The sequence below is a fragment of the Tachypleus tridentatus genome, chromosome 7, assembly GCF_004210375.1.
Source record: "Tachypleus tridentatus isolate NWPU-2018 chromosome 7, ASM421037v1, whole genome shotgun sequence".
In the NCBI taxonomy this organism is placed as follows: Eukaryota; Metazoa; Arthropoda; class Merostomata; order Xiphosura; family Limulidae; genus Tachypleus; species Tachypleus tridentatus.
In genome coordinates this window covers 160,444,888-160,467,153 of record NC_134831.1, presented here as the reverse complement: position 1 = coordinate 160,467,153, position 22,266 = coordinate 160,444,888, and the positions used below count along the sequence as shown (strand labels likewise).

General features: G+C 30.8%; 1 protein-coding gene across 12 annotated transcripts in view; it reads right to left on the bottom strand.

The window, feature by feature from the left end:
• Positions 1-22,266, bottom strand: part of LOC143257033 (nuclear factor 1 C-type-like) — a 66,918-nt gene that overhangs the window by 5,543 nt on the left and 39,109 nt on the right. For 5 of the 12 annotated variants that reach the window (XM_076515112.1, XM_076515114.1, XM_076515115.1 and 2 more), the window contains 10 exons: positions 22,048-22,231; positions 16,325-16,381; positions 11,366-11,434; positions 7,043-7,270; positions 4,741-4,917; positions 3,615-3,784; positions 2,779-2,896; positions 1,776-1,913; positions 1,140-1,258; positions 193-424 (listed from right to left, as the gene is read on the bottom strand). In XM_076515112.1, the coding sequence (XP_076371227.1) occupies positions 193-424; positions 1,140-1,258; positions 1,776-1,913; positions 2,779-2,896; positions 3,615-3,784; positions 4,741-4,917; positions 7,043-7,270; positions 11,366-11,434; positions 16,325-16,381; positions 22,048-22,231 (1,492 nt within the window). The remainder of the gene's footprint in view (positions 1-192; positions 425-1,139; positions 1,259-1,775; positions 1,914-2,778; positions 2,897-3,614; positions 3,785-4,740; positions 4,918-7,042; positions 7,271-11,365; positions 11,435-16,324; positions 16,382-22,047; positions 22,232-22,266) is intronic. The other 7 variants (XM_076515116.1, XM_076515117.1, XM_076515119.1 and 4 more) reach the window with 5 other exon arrangements.

The following is a 22,266-nucleotide window of genomic DNA, read 5'->3' as shown; positions in this document are numbered from 1 at the left end:
TATATACCTACTTCTCTTTTTTAGACAAATATACAGACAATTCAGTAAATTGCATTTACATAATGTTTTTGCAGTGATCGAAATGTAATTTGAAAAAGCACCAAATCATCATAAAGATAATGGATTTAGTTTTACACCATATCTAACAATCCTTCCATAGTATTCACCCAGTTTTAAGTACTGTAAACTAACCTTCAGCCCCAATAATGTGTGGAGGGTCAGTTTCTGGGTTGGTTCCGTGCATGAGACCTGTAATCATGCTGTAGTCCATATTATCATCAAGAGCTATGAAGGGATTATTCCAACGAGGTATTGGAGTGGTTCGTGGGGTGTTACGAGGAGTGGTCATTGGGGATGTAAACATGATAAAGTTTGTTGGACTGATGACACCGCTAACTGGACTGACACTTGAGTAGGAAAACAACTGAAAAATTGTTAAATTAATGAGAAAACATTTAATACAAACATATTCTTAATGCTATCGAACCTGCCATCTGTCGATTGTGTTAGATTAATATGTTTCAGTTTATACATTCCAACTGACCTCTTTCAATTCATGGTCAATATTCAGCTACTTTGCTTCACTTTATGACTGATGTCTAGTATACGTACTGCATTTTACTATGAACTTCTGATAAATTGATTTGTTTTTGTGACAAATATTTTAGTATACAGTTAAACATTAAAGATGAATTATTTTTAATGCTTGTCTTGCATCTGAATTATCGACTTGTAAAATTACGTTCATGAAATAGTATTAGAATTTCTATTTGTGATCAAAATAATTTCATATTCAAACTTCTATTAAACCAGTTTTATGTTCCAATTTCATGAACACAAATATATATGTATAAAGCTCAGAATGAATGTGAGCAAACCTGTGTTCTAGACCTCTATGTTGACTTTATAAACTTTGCACTTGAAATGTTTGTGGTCAAAGATACATTTTGCATTTTTTTTAATAGGCTTTATGAACTTGAAGCTGATGTTAAGTGTGAAGAAAGTTGTGTTTCAAACTTATAAATACCTGGTGCTGAAGGTAGTGTGCAATTTTTAAAGTAGATTTTATATAACTGTATACAAATTTCAGAATTAATGTGTGAAAGCTGTGTTATTGTTTGTGGATGATCTTTACATACCTGAGGTTGAGGATGAATGTGAGCAAAACTGTGTTCCGGCCTGGCTAACGTCGTAAATGGGCTGCTCATCACAGACCTGGTTACAAGGGTAGAGTCTTGGGAACTGGATGACAAACCCACTGTAATCAATTGTAAAACTTAACATATCACAAAACATTTTAAATTTAAAGAAATGAAACAATTTTTTATGAAAAACAGCATAAACAAACTAATAGAATTAATACACACACACACACACATATGTATAGTTTGTACATATTAACTTGCAGTACAACATTTCAGTCAACATCACAACAGGAAAACACAACATAATCAATATTACACTCTTCAGTTCTGAAGTTATAATGTCAACAATCTCCAAGGAAATAGAAACATTGAAGTCACCCACATTATGGTAAGAATGGTTTTTGACTGTGATGCAAGTAAATTAAAGATATTTTTTACCTGAACATATTTATTAATCCATGTAAATGATTAGAAATTAAACTCTGTAAATCCAGCTATTAATACAACTGCTATTCCATCCAGTTTCTTATGGTTTTTCATTATCTACAAAATGTTTCCAATAGCATATTTATTCATTAAGCCAGATGTAATTATTTTAAAAACATTTACAGCTAAATCACTCAAACTCACCCACAGATGTTGTGGAGGATGGGGACAGCCGTTCTCTGATGTCTCTATCTCCTGTACTGCTAGGCCCTGAAGTATCAGGATCCGATGTTACACAACTTCCAGAGGTGGCAGGTGGACTTGAAGATGTTGGACTCAAGTCTGAAACAATGAAACTTTATCAGAACACTAGTTTAGATAAAGCCATACTTTGCAGCACTGCTTCAACATGTTAACATCTCAACCTTTAAACAAATCAAACTCTTCACTCAACCAAATTTTACTATATTCAAAATACTCCATGACAATTTTTCTGTCATGCTCCGACATATTTTAATATGCAACATGTGTTTATATATGTATATATATTTAATTATTGAAGGATAAATGTCTGAAATTATAGTGCTATCACAGTTAATCATCTCCAACACGTTGCTTCAACACGTCGCTGTGATACATCTCCAACACGTTGCTTCAACACGTCGCTGTGATACATCTCCAACACGTTGCTTCAACACGTCGCTGTGATACATCTCCAACACGTTGCTTCAACACGTCGCTGTGATACATCTCCAACACGTTGCTTCAACACGTCGCTGTGATACATCTCCAACACGTTGCTTCAACACGTCGCTGTGATACATCTCCAACACGTTGCTTCAACACGCCGCTGTGATACATCTCCAACACGTTGTTTCAACACGCCGCTGTGATACATCTCCAACACGCTGCTTCAACACGCCGCTGTGATACATCTCCAACACGCTGTTTCAACACGCCGCTGTGATACATCTCCAACACGTTGCTTCAACACGTCGCTGTGATACATCACTAACACGTTGCTTCAACACGTCGCTGTGATACATCACTAACACGTTGCTTCAACACGTCGCTGTGATGCACCTTTAACATTATAGAGAAGCGCACACATGCATTTGATGATGATTCTTCAGTGTAAATAACAGAAACAGATATGAATACCTGTTAAATTTACACAAAATATTTTTTTCAAAATTTGTGTACTTACCTGTACATCTAATGATGGCAACAGGTCTGGCCATCGGAGCTGGTGGTGGAGGAGGTAACATAGCGCTGGAGTAGAAGTGGAGCTTCGATGGACTTCTGCTCTCATGGTCAGTTGTGGACTGAAAATACATGCTCCTAACTACATGTTATTTACATTAATTCTACATGTATATAAAAATTTGCCACATTCCTTATCTAATTTTGTTCCATTTCACACTGGATTGTTGATTTAACACTTCATAATAAAGCACCCTATTGTAACATTATCTGCTGAAGATTCCAAAGTATCAAAAAATAAATCTAACCCTTTTTAATCTTTATTAAATTTAAGATTCTATACATAAATACATGTGCATAAATAACACCAGTAAGTTTTTGTAGCTACACATTTAGGGTTATATTGTGCCAGGTAGGTATGGATTGGTCCGCTGTAACACTGGAAAAGTTAAAGTGAGAAGCCTTGGAAAAAATGTGCAAAAAATAAACTAATGCTCTGTCAGTAGATTGTAGGAATAATTATTTGTTTATTGCCATCACATTAAGATGCGTGTTAGTTCTACCAATAATTAGGGTGCATCAAAATGGATTTACTTCATAATATTTTCCATTAAAGATGTTAGTTCCTCTCGTGAAAAACTCCTCTGTATTCTTAAAATTACTGATCATGTGAACTATGTATGACTACTGTTTTAACATTAAGTTACATATACTTCTTAAGTATATATTTTTTGTTGTTTTTATGAAAACTTGTTAAACCCCCTCCAGCTTTTTTCCTGCATAATTTTAAGATCCCCTGGTTCCAGGGTAAGTAACTGAAGGTAGTTTCTAGATACTTACCTGTGGAGAGTGTCCACTGTTGCCTTCAGTTTCTTGACACACTAAGTTTACAAAGTCTGATAGAGTGTCACCATTCTCCTGATACTTGGGACCTATATAATAAGCTGTAGCTGACCCAAGACTGTGTGTTGGAGGTGATATATTCAATGAGTTATGCTGGGAAGCAAGAGCTGGTGAGAGTAAATATAAACAAAACCTATTAATTTGCCAGCCAACAAACTTTGAACTGTAACTAAAAGTTAGTTCTTTTCTTTGTTTTTGATTAACCTAAATAAAACAAATCTCCAATTCTTTGCCAAAAAGTTATTTGAAGAAGCCAGTTTCACAAACACAACTTTCCAAAGAAAAAGTTTAAATAATGCTTAAAATTATATTATGCACACTTTTATTCCTGCTTAAAGTCAGCATTAAATACCCTTCATAATGTTCTTTCTCTACAACACTTAATGATCAATCACCCATAACGATTTGATTGTTCATATTTTATAGTTCTCAAAACTGTATTTCCAACAAAATTTGTTAAATATGGACCCAAAGGGAAGACATACATTATATTCTAAAAAATGCAACAAAAAAACTTCTTGTGCCAGTTGTACATATTTCAGGAAGGAAAATACCCTGATGGTGCAGTATACCAAGAATTGATGTACGTATATGGTTATTAATGGTATGTAATTTGAATAATACTTAAATTAAGAATAAGTTGTATATTTTTCCTTATAGGTCCAGATTTCATCTACATTTTTGCTTTAGTTGTTGAGTATGTTATTTGAAAGAGAAACTGATTCCATACTGCAGCCTCTCCTTCATAGTTACACTACCATTTTATAAGTTAATCAAGTAATCTTAAAAATTTAAATTACAAGTAATTTACTTTGTGAATTTGAAAAATTTATGTAGTTACAGGTCTAGTCCAAAATTCAGCTAATTTTTTTAATGTTTGAGAAAACAATGCCATTTCACTTAAAACTTCAAATCAGTGAAAAACCACAATAAATGAAACAACCTACCAGAGTACTTGAAAGACAATGATTTGTTCCATTTACTGCAATTTTTTCACTAACTGCCAAACACAATACTGTGTCCTTTTATTATAATGTCTTCCAATTAATTTAAATTCTGTTACCCTCTCCTGAATGTGGAGAAATGACCCCCTTATCAGGCCTGATAACATCCTGATGTTGAAGAACTATGTCTCCTGAGGAAGGGTTAAGTGGTCCTCTGCTAACTGCTACAAAACTACTGGATGCTTCAGATTTCACCTTACCATGGGGTGAGTGAATGGGGGGAGGGTTCCCTGTTCCTAGTTAAAATAAATAATGTTAATATTTTAAGCCAAAACATTTCATTTCATGTCACCTAAGAATCATTTTCTAAACAAAAGTAGCATAAACTGAAAAATGATCAACTTTAATTACATTACATTTTGGCAATCAAGTTTTGTATATTTTTCACACAAACCCTGTCATATGTTAGACAAGTGCTCTGTCAATTGAGTTAAACTACTAGCAGTTCCTAGCAAGACACATTTAATAAATTAAACTAAGGTAACACTTCTGTTTTGTAAACCTTAGTACATTGTTTCAAAACAATTATTGTATTTATATTTTTTATTATCTAGATTTCTGACTAATTCACTTAAAGACAGTAACATTAAAAATCTTCTGCAATAAATTAGGTCCAACACAAATCTATCACATGGCTTGACTTTACTATCGGTAAACCATCAAACTAATAAAACAGATAAACTAAGAGAAGTAAGAGTTTCTTATGATAACACTTTTGTTTATATTTACTATTACTGGGCATTTGTAAATCATGTTGGCAAGAAAGTTTATTAAATCAATTGTTGTATGCATTTCGTACTGCATATATAAACCAGATTTTTTTCTACACTGATAACATAAATAAATTCTGAAAATATTAACAGACATTGATAGGTAAAAAAAAAAAAAAAACACAGAAACCTAGTCATAAGCTGAGAAAAAGTGAGTTCTTATGTTAGGATTATTTCCATTGTCAATAATTACATTCAAACAAAATTCAAACTTGCATATTAGATCACAATAATAGGAAATAGTACTGTAAAGGAAACCTTAACACAGACACTGGTCCAAAAATTACAGATTTGATTAAGAGAAAAATCAAACTGAAGATGAATCAAATCAGAGTTCTAGATTGAAATATCTTAAATTTGGTATCTTTCTTTATCCTAATCAAGAAAAGTTAGGAAACAAAACACTACACTATAAATAGTAATTAAACTTATAAGTACAAACATTCTGGTAATTCCTAAGAAAAGACTTCTGAACCATGTCGTGCCAAGGAAAAGGAATAAAACCTATGTTCCAGTGCTTCAGCTCATGGATATAACTGCACATGGAGGATGCATCAGCCTCTTATTAGTGAAAGAATATATATCTAATGCTGGTTATATCAGAGACTAACACAGTACACATTAACCCTTTTCAATGTGGGAGCTTTGTTCCAGGCTAATGCCAAACAGAAACTTAACAGTTGTATATGCTTCTGACCCCAATTGTTTTTCTTTATTTAAGCAGTTAATCTAAGTATTTTAAGACAGATTAAGATACTTACTAACTGAGCAGTCTCAAGCTTTTTCATACAGAGTGAATGATTATTCTACTTATTAAAGGCATCTTTATATTTCATCACTCGTTATTCTGAACACTACATTGGATATAGTACAAGAGGTGGGGAGCTGATACCAAAGTGTTATTTAAATGTTATGATTGAATTTTGTCTCTTAATTTAAAAAAGTATATATACCTTATATATTGAAAAAATAAAAGATGGTAGTACTATATCTAGCAACAATCCACAAATACTGGTCAAGATAAAAATGAATGATGCAAAAAAGTTATATATTGCATACCTTTTGTCCATAGTAATCCCTCTAGTGTATGTAAATGCATCTTTGGAAGTTTTATTGACTAAATTTTTTACACAGTTTTAGTTAACAGGTAAGTCCCTTTTGTAGAAAATATTAGGTAGCCATGAAACCTTAAAAATATTATGTAAACATGAAATCTTAAAAAATAAACTAGTAACCTAAACATGGAATTTAAATACATTAAGTAAACATGAAACCTAAATATAATACTTAAAAATGTTTACCAGAACACTAATAATTTTGGTGACACAGCAACTCAGTATCCTTTAAAATATAAAAGAAAACCAGGGTATAAATATTCTATACAAATTAAAATAAAGAAGGCTAGGCTTAAACTGTTAAAGCAAAAAAAAAAAAAACTCTACAAGAACTATACTGCCTGTGTTTCCTTCCAAGTCCTGTTTACAATATGAAATGCTTTCATTTTTTGACCATACACAAAGAATACTCCAATTCAAAAATTTTGATTTATATATATATAGACACAAACTTTTATGAACAATATATATATTACCAGGATCAATATCACTACCCCATGATGTCTGACTACTTAGGCTGGTTGGACTGTGACCATAGAACCTGCTGACATCTCCTCCACACTTATCAATCTCTTCTTCATTGGACGAAATTCTTCGAATCCGTTTATTCCTTGGCTCAAACGATGGACTAGCTGGGTGGGTAGTTACCTCAGGATTGACAATACTCTCAGGCATTGGTACCCCAATGCCAAGGCCTCTGTAGTCTGTAGAGGATGAATAGATTTTGGAATAATAAGTAGGTAATTCCAACTTGGCAGTGTTGTGATGAAACTGACTACCAATTATGGAGTATATTATCAAATCTATATAAATGAATAAACAAAAACAACAAACCCCAAACTTAGGGATTTGTTAAATAAGTGTGCATGTTTCCTGTTGTAAATGTTTATCAAGTACAGAATGGATCAATTAATGTTTATGTCCACATACACAATATTTCTCGCCCTGCAGCTATTCATAGTTTGGTTAGTGTATGTATCAAACTGAAAATTTATGTACATAAAGCATATACGGTTTTGGTTTTGTAGTTTTGAATAATATGTAACAGGTCTATAAATGAACTAATATACATACATATTATATTGTTATATCTTATTTATAACTTTTGTGGTTTAACTAATGAATAGTATGTATATTTTTAATGTTGATGAGATAACAAGGGTTTACATGTTAAAACTCACTCTATCAATGTATACTAAACTAGTGTCAAAAACAATGAGTTTTATAGCATACAATTGTTTTTACAGTTACATATTTTGTATTGTCAGACAATGTTTAACTATTATTTAATGAAAAAAAATACTATTAATTTACTAAAAAGAAAACTTTTACCTGAATGTAGACATGTATTTTGTAACTACCAGTTGGAGATTCTACAACTGATACTAATAGTAAGATATGTCCATAAAGATTATCCTTGTATTTCTATGTGCCTTCTTTCTTCAAAAGTAAGACTTAGTAAAATTAAATATGGCATGAAATATCAAAACAGCATTATAACCTTCAAAACAATGATAATATTTTCAGAAAAATAAAATTTAATTTAATATCACAACAATTACTCTTCAAATGGTACTATAATGTTAAAAACTATTACAATTATTTTGAAACATAGGAAAAAGTTTATCATGCTAAAAATGCTGCAAGGTTCAATATAATAAAAATATCCACAGAACAACAGTTTATTTTTAATACAATGGTAACATTTATCAGGAAACCGTACAGTTTTCTATAGCAATTTAAAAGTATCAGCATTCTAATTTTACTCATTTTTACTGGGTTACTTCAATGAAAGTTAATAAAATTATTAAATAAAATTCTACTAATAATAACATAACTTTACAGAAATGACTTAAAACGTAAGTCCTTTGTGAACTTAATGTTGGGGTGTATAGAATTAGTGTGGTTGACCGATTCATGCACACCATAACTATATGGCACCCCCAAACCTCAAAAACCAGATTGTCCACCATGACCCATAATGTCAACCTCTGGATCATTTAATTACAATCTCAGAGAATACAAAGTGTGGGAATTTTCTAAATATCTAACACCAGCCAGCTCCTTTTCCAAAATCTCTTTTAACTTTAAGTGTATTCTTAATCAACTAAATCATAAAGCCTTAATAAACAGTTTTGATGTAATCTTTCTCCACAGAAATACCAATCACTGAAGCCTGAAAGATAGCTTTAAAACTTTATACCCCAAACCACAACTCATTGATACACATCCCCAGCAACCAATTAGCAACCATTACAGAATTCATGACCATCAAAACTAACATTATGTTCAATGACCAAAACTATCTACAGGTAAATGACCTGAATATGGACAATCCTGTGTCACCAATTCTAGCCTATATTTTCATAACGCAGATTGAATCTAAAGCAATCAATTCAGCCTTACACCTGCTACTGTACTGGTACAGATATATCAACAATCAAATTGCTGGATTCACATCTACAGAACACACACTTAGTTTTTTCAGCCATATTAACTCCATACACCCCAACATTAAGTTCACCTGTGAACAAGAAAAACTAAACAAATAGCATTTCTCAACCTCAAGATTTCAAGAACTGATACACAATTCAAAACAGAAATCCACAGAAAAACATCCATATGGCACTATACATTCCCTGGGACTCAGCACATGAAACAAAACAAAAACTCAACATATTACAAAACCAAATAAACATGGCCACAAAACTATGCTCACCTGATAAAAATTAACAATGAAATCAACAAAATAAAACATTTAATCAACATTAACAAATTTCCTTCCAAACCATGGAGAAAATTATACACATGCACCTAGATCAACAACAAACAATAATAAATATCAAGCTACAACAAATTACAAACCCTTACACTGTTGCACATCATATATTCCCAACATCAGGAAAAGAATTTGGAAAAAACTTAACAAAACACAACATCCCAATAAACAAATTTATTCAAAAACCAGGTACAAAACTAAAGTCCATACTATGTTAAAACTACACTGACAAACACAACACCAACATTATTTATAAAATACAATGTAACAGCTGCTACAACTTCCATATTGGAGAAACAAGCACAAAAATGGAAACCAGATTCAAAGAATACAAAAAACACTTTCACACATTTTTGAACACTGCAATTCAAATAAACACAACATAACCATATAAAACACCCAGATGTTAAGTACAGAAACAAATATAAACAAATGCAAAATCAAAGATGCCCTACTTATACAACTACAACCAATATAAAGGAACACTTTTATACCTATATTAATAACATAACATCTAACTGTAACACCACCTATAATCCCATACACATTTATATTCTCACCCCTACGATGCCCCTGGCAACAGTCAGTTGCAAACTTGTTAACTTTGTTAACTTGAAGATGATCTAAAGAGGTTGAAAAGTTGTTCTCTGCTTTATTAGTAGAAGTGTTAATACCCATACCAGCCATTCTGATATACATTCAAACATAAGTCCTGATTATCATATGAAATACTTTGTCATAAGATTAATCATCACTTCATTTTTCAACAATACACAGAGAATACGTCTTCCCTAACTACACCAAACTCTAATGTTTACTTTGTGTCAGTACTAGTTACAAAATTTTAACTAATACACCCATTTTCATTTTTATGAATTCAAAAATTTTGATTTATGAAGTTTTTGAAACAAGTTTAAAAAAAAAAAAAAAGGTTTATTTGTATCCAGGTTGTCAGGTAAATTTCACAAGTTCTTTATTATGGTAGATTAGTCAGTTGAAATGTTTTTACATTTTTTTCTCTGCTTCCATTTATATGTTCTTAGAAATGTATATTCATTCAAAATATCTAAAAAGGTTTACTTTTATAATAATACAATTGTAATATAATCAATATATATTTAGTTTTAGTAACCTACAGAGCAGTCAAGTTGAAAAACCATTATTACTTGCTAAATTATAGCAAGTAAAACAAATTACTACAGAAACCTAAAATTTGTTATTTTGACTAGAATAAACTAATTTACTTGCTCTATTTTATATTTAATATCGATTTGTATTCTTTGTCTTTTCATCATTCAGTTGAATTAGTACGCTTGAAAAACTAAATTATTTTTTTTAAAATATTGAATTTAAATAAATTAAAAATTATCCCTTCTTAATAATAAACAATGAAATTACCCTGATGAATAAAGAACCACTCATTGAAAGTACTCAGGTTTCTTAGGTTGTTTGGTTTTGATTGCTCTAATCTCTTAATAGCAAACAATGCATCTGATCTGTTTTAATAAAAGTTTATTCCTTTACTTACATATTTGTTTTCTTGGTAAATAAAAGAAAATTGTGTGTGGTAGTTTATCATGCTTTTTATGCCACTTATGTCTCTTAACACTTCTCAATGGATGGCAGCCCAGTAACAACAGATATAAAGAATTATTATGGACTGGACATAAACTATAATCATAATACATGATTCTATCATTTTTGTTGCCTCATTTTCTACTGGTTGAGTCTCCAGAAAATCTTATTTGTAAATTTTACTCTCCATGGTAAGCTTATTGATAGAGAAAAGTTAGTGAGGCTACATATTTGCTCTAATACATTTTACATGTACTTTGCCATGCTTACTATTTCTTATAATACAAACAAGTTTTAGTAACAAAATGCAGGCTATAATATTCTTTACCTTTCTATGCAACAACATGCTTTACTTAGTTTGACATTAAACACACATAAAACCAGGGCTTGCATAGATTAAGCCACTTTTCAGTTTACTTGCACAACAGTAATTCACAAAACTTGCCTTTGGACACTCGGTACAGTTCAGCTGAAGTGAACACCCCTGTGGCAACGATTGTATTCCTACACATTTCTAGGTAGAAAAACAATTGCATTCCATTAGCAATCTCACTTTTCATTCCACTGAAGTATAAGTTCCATTCCAATTTCTTTTATGCATTCTAAAACAGTAGGGACCTCTACTTTGTTTTTAACATGCACTATTTTAAGCTGTTATAAGATAAAATTCACTGATAAAAACTCATGTTACACAGCAAGAAATCAAAACCTAATAAAGATAAACTAGTTAAAATGAAACATCACAGAAACAATATGATGCAATATAGCAGCATTTCAGTTAAGACTTTGAACATTGTTTCCCAAATTACCTAATGAGTTATGTTCATTATGGAGGACAAGTTTTAACTATTATAAAAGTTTCATAAAAGAAGTGGTCAGTTAAAGAGTAAGTGCTAAAAATTATCATCATACAACTGTTAGTGTGTTTTGTCAGTTTCAATGTTATCTGTCATAACAGTTAACTACAGGGTGTTCGAAAAGTCACTGTGCAGTTTTGTCTGTTAATAAATATATAAGTGCACAGTGACTTTCTGAACACCCTGTATAAATATTTTTAAGCAATGTGGAGTCAATCCATTGACTGACCTCATATTGCAGAAATTATGTTAAATATAATAACAAATTTGTGAACTTGCAAGCTTTTATTGAGCACAAAAAAAAACTCATATCTAGTTCTAAGGTTTATGCAAAGTATATGTCTGAAATGCCAATGTCAGTCTGACTCAGACTATGAAAATTAGAGTGAATGGTGATTGATGCTTTTGTGAATAACGAAAATACTTTTATTCATGGTAATGTTTGCAAACTATTTGCATAATGTCTAGAATCTCCTAAGACATGCTTAAAGTTTACAGTATTCCCGTGTGCTGTATCTAGTATTTTCTCTTACACAAATTGTTATAATATCATCAATGTAAGGGTAAAATTAAATGTTCATAACTCTGACTGCATAATACTACATTGAATAGTACTATATATAAAAATGCCTCCTCCAACCTGTACACACAAAGTGTTAAAGAAAATGATTTAGAGCCTGATGAATGACTAGAAGCTCTAGGACATTGATACATAAAGACTGTTCACATAGACCAATGATCCAAAGCCTCCTGATCAATGGCCCACACACCCCAGCCCTAAAGAGATGCAGCTTTAAATAGTTGCAATTCCAGACAAGGAGGAGCAAATGGTACCCTCGTAAATGTCATCCAAACACCACAGACTGTCTACAAGGAAAGGAAGAACAGCAATGGGAACATCATTCCAAGAAAGGTCTATTCCAACAGAAACTTTTACTTAATAACTACCTCAAAGCAACTTACTGTGCAGTTATAATTAAATTAGCTTTACAATATTAGTCTAGAGAATCAGTAAAGTCTTGTAAAGTGTTAGTGGAATTATTTTTCGTAACTCAAGAGAAAAATTAGCTCAAAAAATTATTTTTTTCATCCTATTTCAGCATTCAATTTAGCTGAATGCTAACTCTACAAGCAAATTAATAAATACTGAAATATACATCACAAAATGAATAGACTAGTTTACAATTAAACTATGTAATAACACAAAATCTCATAAGATTTAGTTTTCATGAACAACTAAGAGTTCAGATCTGGCATGCAAGATTCATCTGCAAAAACAAGAACCTTAGTGGTTCCAATCTTCACACATTTCAGATACACACAAAAATAACAAAAGCTCAAAAATTATTTTTTTCATCCTATTTCAGCATTCAATTTAGCTGAATGCTAACTCTACAAGCAAGTTAATAAATACTGAAATATACATCACAAAATGAATAGACTAGTTTACAATTAAACTATGTAATAACACAAAATCTCATATAAGATTTAGTTTTCATGAACAACTAAGAGTTCAGATCTGGCATGCAAGATCCATCTGCAAAAACAAGAACCTTAGTGGTTCCAATCTTCACATTTCAGATACACACAAAAAATAACAAAAGCTCAAAAAAATTATTTTTTTTTCATCCTATTTCAGCATTCAATTTAGCTGAATGCTAACTCTACAAGCAAATTAATAAATACTGAAATATACATCACAAAATGAATAGACTAGTTTACAATTAAACTATGTAATAACACAAAATCTCATAAGATTTAGTTTTCATGAACAACTAAGAGTTCAGATCTGGCATGCAAGATTCATCTGCAAAACAAGAACCTTAGTGGTTCCAATCTTCACACATTTCAGATACACACAAAAATAACAAAAAGCTCAAAAAATTATTTTTTTCATCCTATTTCAGCATTCAATTTAGCTGAATGCTAACTCTACAAGCAAGTTAATAAATACTGAAATATACATCACAAAATGAATAGACTAGTTTACAATTAAACTATGTAATAACACAAAATCTCATATAAGATTTAGTTTTCATGAACAACTAAGAGTTCAGATCTGGCATGCAAGATCCATCTGCAAAAACAAGAACCTTAGTGGTTCCAATCTTCACATTTCAGATACACACAAAAATAACAAAAAGCTCAAAAAATTATTTTTTTCATCCTATTTCAGCATTCAATTTAGCTGAATGCTAACTCTACAAGCAAATTAATAAATACTGAAATATACATCACAAAATGAATAGACTAGTTTACAATTAAACTATGTAATAACAAAAAATCTCATATAAGATTTAGTTTTCATGAACAACTAAGAGTTCAGATCTGGCATGCAAGATTCATCTGCAAAAAACAAGAACCTTAGTGGTTCCAATCTTCACACATTTCAGATACACACAAAAAATAACAAAAGCTCAAAAAAATTATTTTTTCATCCTATTTCAGCATTCAATTTAGCTGAATGCTAACTCTACAAGCAAATTAATAAATACTGAAATATACATCACAAAATGAATAGACTAGTTTACAATTAAACTATGTAATAACAAAATCTCTCATATAAGATTTAGTTTTCATGAACAACTAAGAGTTCAGATCTGGCATGCAAGATTCATCTGCAAAAAACAAGAACCTTAGTGGTTCCAATCTTCACACATTTCAGATACACACAAAAATAACAAAAAGCTCAAAAAATTATTTTTTTCATCCTATTTCAGCATTCAATTTAGCTGAATGCTAACTCTACAAGCAAATTAATAAATACTGAAATATACATCACAAAATGAATAGACTAGTTTACAATTAAACTATGTAATAACACAAAATCTCATAAGATTTAGTTTTCATGAACAACTAAGAGTTCAGATCTGGCATGCAAGATTCATCTGCAAAAACAAGAACCTTAGTGGTTCCAATCTTCACACATTTCAGATACACACAAAAATAACAAAAAGCTCAAAAAATTATTTTTTTCATCCTATTTCAGCATTCAATTTAGCTGAATGCTAACTCTACAAGCAAGTTAATAAATACTGAAATATACATCACAAAATGAATAGACTAGTTTACAATTAAACTATGTAATAACACAAAATCTCATATAAGATTTAGTTTTCATGAACAACTAAGAGTTCAGATCTGGCATGCAAGATCCATCTGCAAAAACAAGAACCTTAGTGGTTCCAATCTTCACATTTCAGATACACACAAAAATAACAAAAAGCTCAAAAAATTATTTTTTTCATCCTATTTCAGCATTCAATTTAGCTGAATGCTAACTCTACAAGCAAATTAATAAATACTGAAATATACATCACAAAATGAATAGACTAGTTTACAATTAAACTATGTAATAACAAAATCTCTCATATAAGATTTAGTTTTCATGAACAACTAAGAGTTCAGATCTGGCATGCAAGATTCATCTGCAAAAAACAAGAACCTTAGTGGTTCCAATCTTCACACATTTCAGATACACACAAAAAATAAAAAAGCTCAAAAAATTATTTTTTTCATCCTATTTCAGCATTCAATTTAGCTGAATGCTAACTCTACAAGCAAATTAATAAATACTGAAATATACATCACAAAATGAATAGACTAGTTTACAATTAAACTATGTAATAACAAAATCTCTCATATAAGATTTAGTTTTCATGAACAACTAAGAGTTCAGATCTGGCATGCAAGATTCATCTGCAAAAACAAGAACCTTAGTGGTTCCAATCTTCACACATTTCAGATACACACAAAAATAACAAAAAGCTCAAAAAATTATTTTTTTCATCCTATTTCAGCATTCAATTTAGCTGAATGCTAACTCTACAAGCAAATTAATAAATACTGAAATATACATCACAAAATGAATAGACTAGTTTACAATTAAACTATGTAATAACACAAAATCTCTCATATAAGATTTAGTTTTCATGAACAACTAAGAGTTCAGATCTGGCATGCAAGATTCATCTGCAAAAACAAGAACCTTAGTGGTTCCAATCTTCACACATTTCAGATACACACAAAAATAACAAAATACTTAAGCCTGAATGCTACTCTTAGTTTATCCCCAAGTAGATAAGGCCACATAAAGGAAAGAGTCAGTTATGTGAAAAGTACACTATTGATACAAGAATTAAGCCATTTCCGAGTCTCTTAACAATGCAAAATTAAACCAGCAGTAAAGTTTCACAGCTACCACAGAAGTGAGTTAGTTATGTAAAACCAAACTAACAATATAAAGTTTATTTTGACTAAACATTAAGATTTTTAGAATATTAGTTGTTAAACTTTATTCAGAATATCAATTATTCTGGCAATTTTTATTTATTGTACAGTGTAGTAAATGCAGACCAATCATAGTGGGAACATTAAAGTCAAATATTTTACACCAAACAAATACTCCACACTAAAAATAATTTTATGTTTTTAATAAACTTCTTTAATTGCCTAACTTGCAGAAATGGTACTTATTACTTTAAAACTGAAAATAAAATAATTATATTTTATATACAAAGGTTTGAAAAAGGACAATTTTTACTAACCTCTGTCTTCATCTTGTTCACTATCACCTACATCTTCTCGTAATCTGCTCAGAGTTTCTAAAACCAAAATAATAAAAACTAATCTAACATCAGTATTTCACTGAAGTATAAAATGTTTAAACTCAAGTAAATGCTACATAAAAAACAATGTTATCTGGTTAGTATCATGATGAAATTACTAAGGTACTAGAAATAGCCTTATTGTCTTGCATGATGGAATTGCTACCTGATGGGATCATTAAAAGTTAAGAGAGTCTTATCCAGTGGAAAACCTAGTGAATAAAAGTGATCTTTAACTAATTCTTGCCAATGCTAAAAGTGATGGTATGGTATTTGAATATACCATGCATTTCTATCTTATTGTAATACTATAGTATTTATTCCAAGTTTATTCTTTGTGCTGTATATGTACAGGTTTCACATAATGAGATTATAGAAGCGATTATAAGTTGATTTCACAATTTCCTTTGTGGTTCTCAGAATTGATAATACTTGTTTCCATCCCAGAATGATATTACTTAATATAATATGTTGTGCAAAAAATGTTAGACTCCTTAGATGGATCTTCAGGTGACATCTAGAAGTTGTAGCTCCCACCTATGTTCCAATGAAAATGTTTGTTTTGAATTTCTACACAAAGCTACGAGAGGGCTATCTGTGCTAACTATTCCTAATTTAGCAGTGTAAGAATAGAAAGAAGTAAGTCATCACTAACCACTGCCAACTCTTGGACTACTCTTTTATCAATGAATAATGGGATTTATTGTGACATTATAACGTCCCTATGGCTGAAAGGGCAAACATATTTGATGTGACAGGGAATCAAACCCAAGATCCTCAGATTATGATTTGAGTGCCTTAACCACCTGCCCATGCCTGTCCACAAAGAAAATGACCAGTCACAAGAGTAGAGGTTTCTTACATGCTAAATGTTACATTTGATCAGTATGCTCTGGAACTTTGACTTGTCTTGTTCTAGTCAGGATGTGAGAAGAGATTAAAAAGCCCAACCAGTTGATTGTCCCACATGAGTAAAATGCAAGTACTCACACTGCTTTGGTTTTCAGCATTCTAATAAAGGATGTTAGCTCTGCTTTACATTACATATTCAGTCATGTTACTTTATTTTTCATCAAATCAGTTAGTAAAAGATTCATTATTACTTCTTAATCAATATTTTGAGCAAACTGTCTTTTATCTAACAGACCTATCCTACATAGCTCTCACATTAACCTACTTTCACCTGGCTATATCACAGCAGAGAACGTTTGCCTGATGGAATCACTCAAAAATGAGATAGCATATTCCAAAATGTCCTTTAAGTTTGTGTATCTAAGTATCTTTAAGATGTCAACCATCAACATTCTGCAAGTTTTGCTTGTGTGCGTGCATTCTGAATAATAATTAACGATAAACCTTTCCTTTTGAATATGTCACAATAATTGCTACCTGATGGGATCACTAAAAGTTAAGAGACAGTCTTGCTCAGTGGAAACACTAGTGAATAAAAGAAATCTTTAACTAATTCTTGCCAATGCTAAAAGTGATGGTATGGTATTTGAATATACCATGCATTTCTACCTTATTGTAATACTATAGTATTTATTCCAAGTTTATTCTTTATGCTGTATGTGTACAGGTTTCACGTAATGAGGTTATAGAAGCAATTATAAGTTGATTTCATAAAGTTTCAAAGAGAAATCATGTCATTCTTCATAGTATTAACCCTAGCCACTGTCAACGCTAAAAAGAAAAGAAAAAAAAAGGCTATTTTGCTTAGATATTTTACATAGATTTTAGATAGTTTACATAGAAAAAGGCTAGTCACTTTTAAGATACTAGAAGAACGACTTGTTCATATAACACTCTTTCATAAACTAACCTAATTAACTGTTAACAAAGTTTTACAAAACTGGTTCTTATGCACCTCACAGACACTGTTAATAATTACCAACATTTAAAATAAGATAATCAGTACAACTCGTATACAGAAAGAGTTTGTATAAAAATAAGGTTCACTTTTTTATATTCTGCAATATTAGTTAACACACAAACAAGGTTTTCTTTTAGATTCCCACTGTTAATTAACAAAATAAGGTTTATTTTACATTCCCTGTGTTACCTAACATACAAATAAGGTTTAATTTAAATGTTAATGTTTATTAAGGCCCAGAAAAACTATTTTTCTTCATTTTCTGTATTTCATTTAATAAACTCAGTTACACATGACACTCTAGAAACTGCTGTTCCACTTTAGCCTTTCATATTTTAACAGAAACAACTCTTATACTGGAGAACTTTACAATAAAATAATATTTTGTTAAATGGGCTAAGTGTTATCTCTACATGTTTAGAAACACAGGTTTATCACTGGTAGTGAAACAGTCAGAAAAAGGTATAAAACACTTTGGTCTGGCCAGTGTTCAACCATGCAGACAAGACAGTTCACTACAATAGGGAGAAAACTGAATTTCCAAAATTCAGCTAAAAAGAAGGGTATGAAAAAAAAAAGTGTGCAAAATAAAGTTCACATACTGAAGAAGCAGTTCAAACATCTAACTCATAAGTTAAACACCCAAAAGTTATTAAAATACCTAATTTGTATGTTACTTATATTTAACCTAGCTTATGTTATTGAAACACCTGACCCATTATTGAAAAAGCTAACTGATAAGTTATTAAATTACCTAACTCATAAATTTTTAAAATACCTAATATATACATTATTTAACACCTATCACATTATTAAAATACCTAGCCACACAACTTTTCAAATTATCTACCTCAAACTTATCAATTTACCTCACCTGCATGTTATTAAAACACCTAATCCATAAAATATTGAAATATCCAAAACCATAAATTAATATTCCTAACTTATAAAACATTTAAATACCTAACTCGTATTACATTGAAACACCTGACCAATTATTAATTTATCTACCTCATAACTTATCAAATTACCTAAAACCATATATTATTAAAATACCAATTCACAAGTTATTAAAAATATCTAACTAATAAATTATTAAATTACCTTGCTCAGAAGTTATTTAAACACTTTAATCTTTGTGCAAACATATAAACAAACACGTTACAATATTAAACAAACACATGTCACAGCATTAAATATATCTGACAACATTACTGTTCTGATACACCATTTAGAAAGCTGTAAGGCTAAAATTTGGCAGTTATAAGCCAACTATGTATATTCTTGTTATTAAACTGTAAAACAAAAATTAAATGTTAATTTTATCTTCCACAATCCCCATCTTATATATTAATATAATTTAACCACTTAAAAATACAGGAATTGGCTTTAAACCAGAAATAACTATTTTGCAAAATTAGATACAACTTTTGTTATTTTCACTTGGTAAACAAAACACAAAAAATAATATTTTTAATACCTGAAGCTTTAAACTATCACATCAATGAAATATGCTATTATAACAAAATACTTAAGGGCAGCATGGGACCAACTGTTCCATTTCAGCTATCCTGTACTCTGAACTAAGGCTGTTAATAACTGAGTAAAGATACAACAAATAAATACCTTAAAGCCAACCCTTATCATTTACATACTTAATGTTTTTTTTCTTACACCCATTTAAATTTAATGCCCCCACAACATCTGAAGGAAACCCATTCCATAGGTCAACCACCCTGTGAGAAAAATAAAACTGTCTTAGCTGAAGATGGTTCCTACCTTGCCAAAATTTATATTTATGTCCACTTGTACTATTAATCATGTTGTTAAATATTAAAAAAGATAATACATTAAAACTATTAATTATCTTTACAATCTTAAACACCACAACCAGAACCACAGCAACTTCTTTTTTCAAGAAAAACAATAAGAGGTTTCAGCCTCTGTCTCACATGACAACCCTTCCATCCAAGGACGTAACCATTCTCTGAACTCTTTGCAACAATTCAATGTCTTTCCTAATGTAAACAGTCCAAGACTGAACACAATACTCCAATGTGGCCTATACAATGAAATTTTAACCTCTTTAGACTGCTATTTAACATTTCTGTAGATACAAACTAAAAATCGTATTTGCTCTACCACTAGTAACATCACATGACTTAGATAGCTTCAGACACTGATCAACCATTACACCAAGAACCCTTTCTTTCCTAATACTGTTAATGTTATTCCCATCAAAGTTACACTTGAAATTCAAATTATGCTAACCTATATGCTATATCTTACATTTATCATAATTAAAACCCAGCTACCATTTATTTGCCTAACTCAAAGTGATCTAAATCCTTTTGTAAAGCATCATCATCCTCTCCACAACCAGCAACACCCAAGACCTTAATATCATCAGCAAACTTAAGTAATGTATTATGAAGTTAGTAGCTCAAGTTTGCCTTACCCTTTCATTAATAGAAGCTTTACCCTGCTCTTATTAATAGACAAAGTTTATTTTGTTTTCTTAATTATCAACATTATTTGGTCTTATCTTAATACTAGAACAAGTTTACCTCCTTGTCTTAAGAAAATATGCTAGTCTTGCTGCCTTAATATTAGAACACACATATCTTTACTGGTAAAATAAGCAGGATTTTTTATTGGTACCCTAGTAGGCCCTCTTTGAAAAAAAAAGATAAGTACTCTATCAGCACAAAAGAGAAATTATTTTTCTACTGTCACCACATTAATATTTACATTAACATGCATGTTCATTCTAGCAATAATTATGTGCATCAAGAAGGATTTATTCGAGAATATTTCTGTTGAAATTGTTATTTCCTATTTTATGAAAAACTCTGATCGTGTGGACTTAATTATACATTTTATTACTTTTATAATGTAGCCCTCAAATAGCTTTTTTCTGGTAGACTTTAGAATCTAACTTACTCAAGAGAGTAATGTTATCTGTCTGTCTTTGTATTACTACAGATTTATCTTCCTATCTTTTTAATACCACAAGTTTACTTTCCTATGTCATTATTATCACAATTTTACTTTACTCTTTTATTAAAACAAGTGTACCGTGCTCCACAAAGTTTTAAAATGCCTAATTTGTAGTTTATTAAAATATCTTATACATAAAGATTGTTCATAGAGGGAAAAATGGGCTTATTTCTCTGTCTTATTATTACCATAAGTTTATTTTGCTCTCTCATAATGGGATCAAGTTTGCTTTGTTGTCTTGTAATCATTGTAGTAAATACACATTTGTCTTGCTATCTTAGCAGCATCAGTTTGCCTTGTAATAAATCTGCCATGCCTTTTTTAAGAGTATTAGTTTATTGTGAACACAAATTTGCCTCTTTTTTTTTTTTATTCTTTAATAAGATATTATAACTTTTATTGTACTTACAAATCTTAACCTAAGTTTTAATCACAGATTAAGGTACTGTTATTTCTCTTATTATCTAGACTTCAACAAAAGTTAATTACTTTAAGCTTTGAGAGTTATTAAATTGGTTACCTGTTTTAACAGAACCTGTTATAACGTTTTTGTTAACTTAAACAGTGTTAGTATTATATCAGTAATTAAGGTTCCAAAAAAACTATACAGCAACTGCTGAGAAACAGGCATAATTATGCATTTATTGTGCTTGAATAAACACAATGCTTTCTGAATTTGAAATAAAATAAACGGTATTAGTAATGCTTTAAAAAAATATTTTTAATTTCCAAGGTGAATTTTTTAGCTAATGAATTCAATTTATATCTAAACTAGAGAGTTTTTACTGACCATGGCTGAAAATAAAGTTGGCCAAATAGAGGTCTAACTCACGGACGGAGACATTGATGTGGAAAGGGTTAACACAAAGACTTGGGTGGAGGCACTCTCCAGACTTTTCTAACCTTTCACCATCAGTGCTTTCCAAAGGAACAGCCTTGAAAAGAATCACCATTACAAGATCCAGCCGCCAAACCTTTGAAAATATAATATATTCTGTTGTGCTTTACA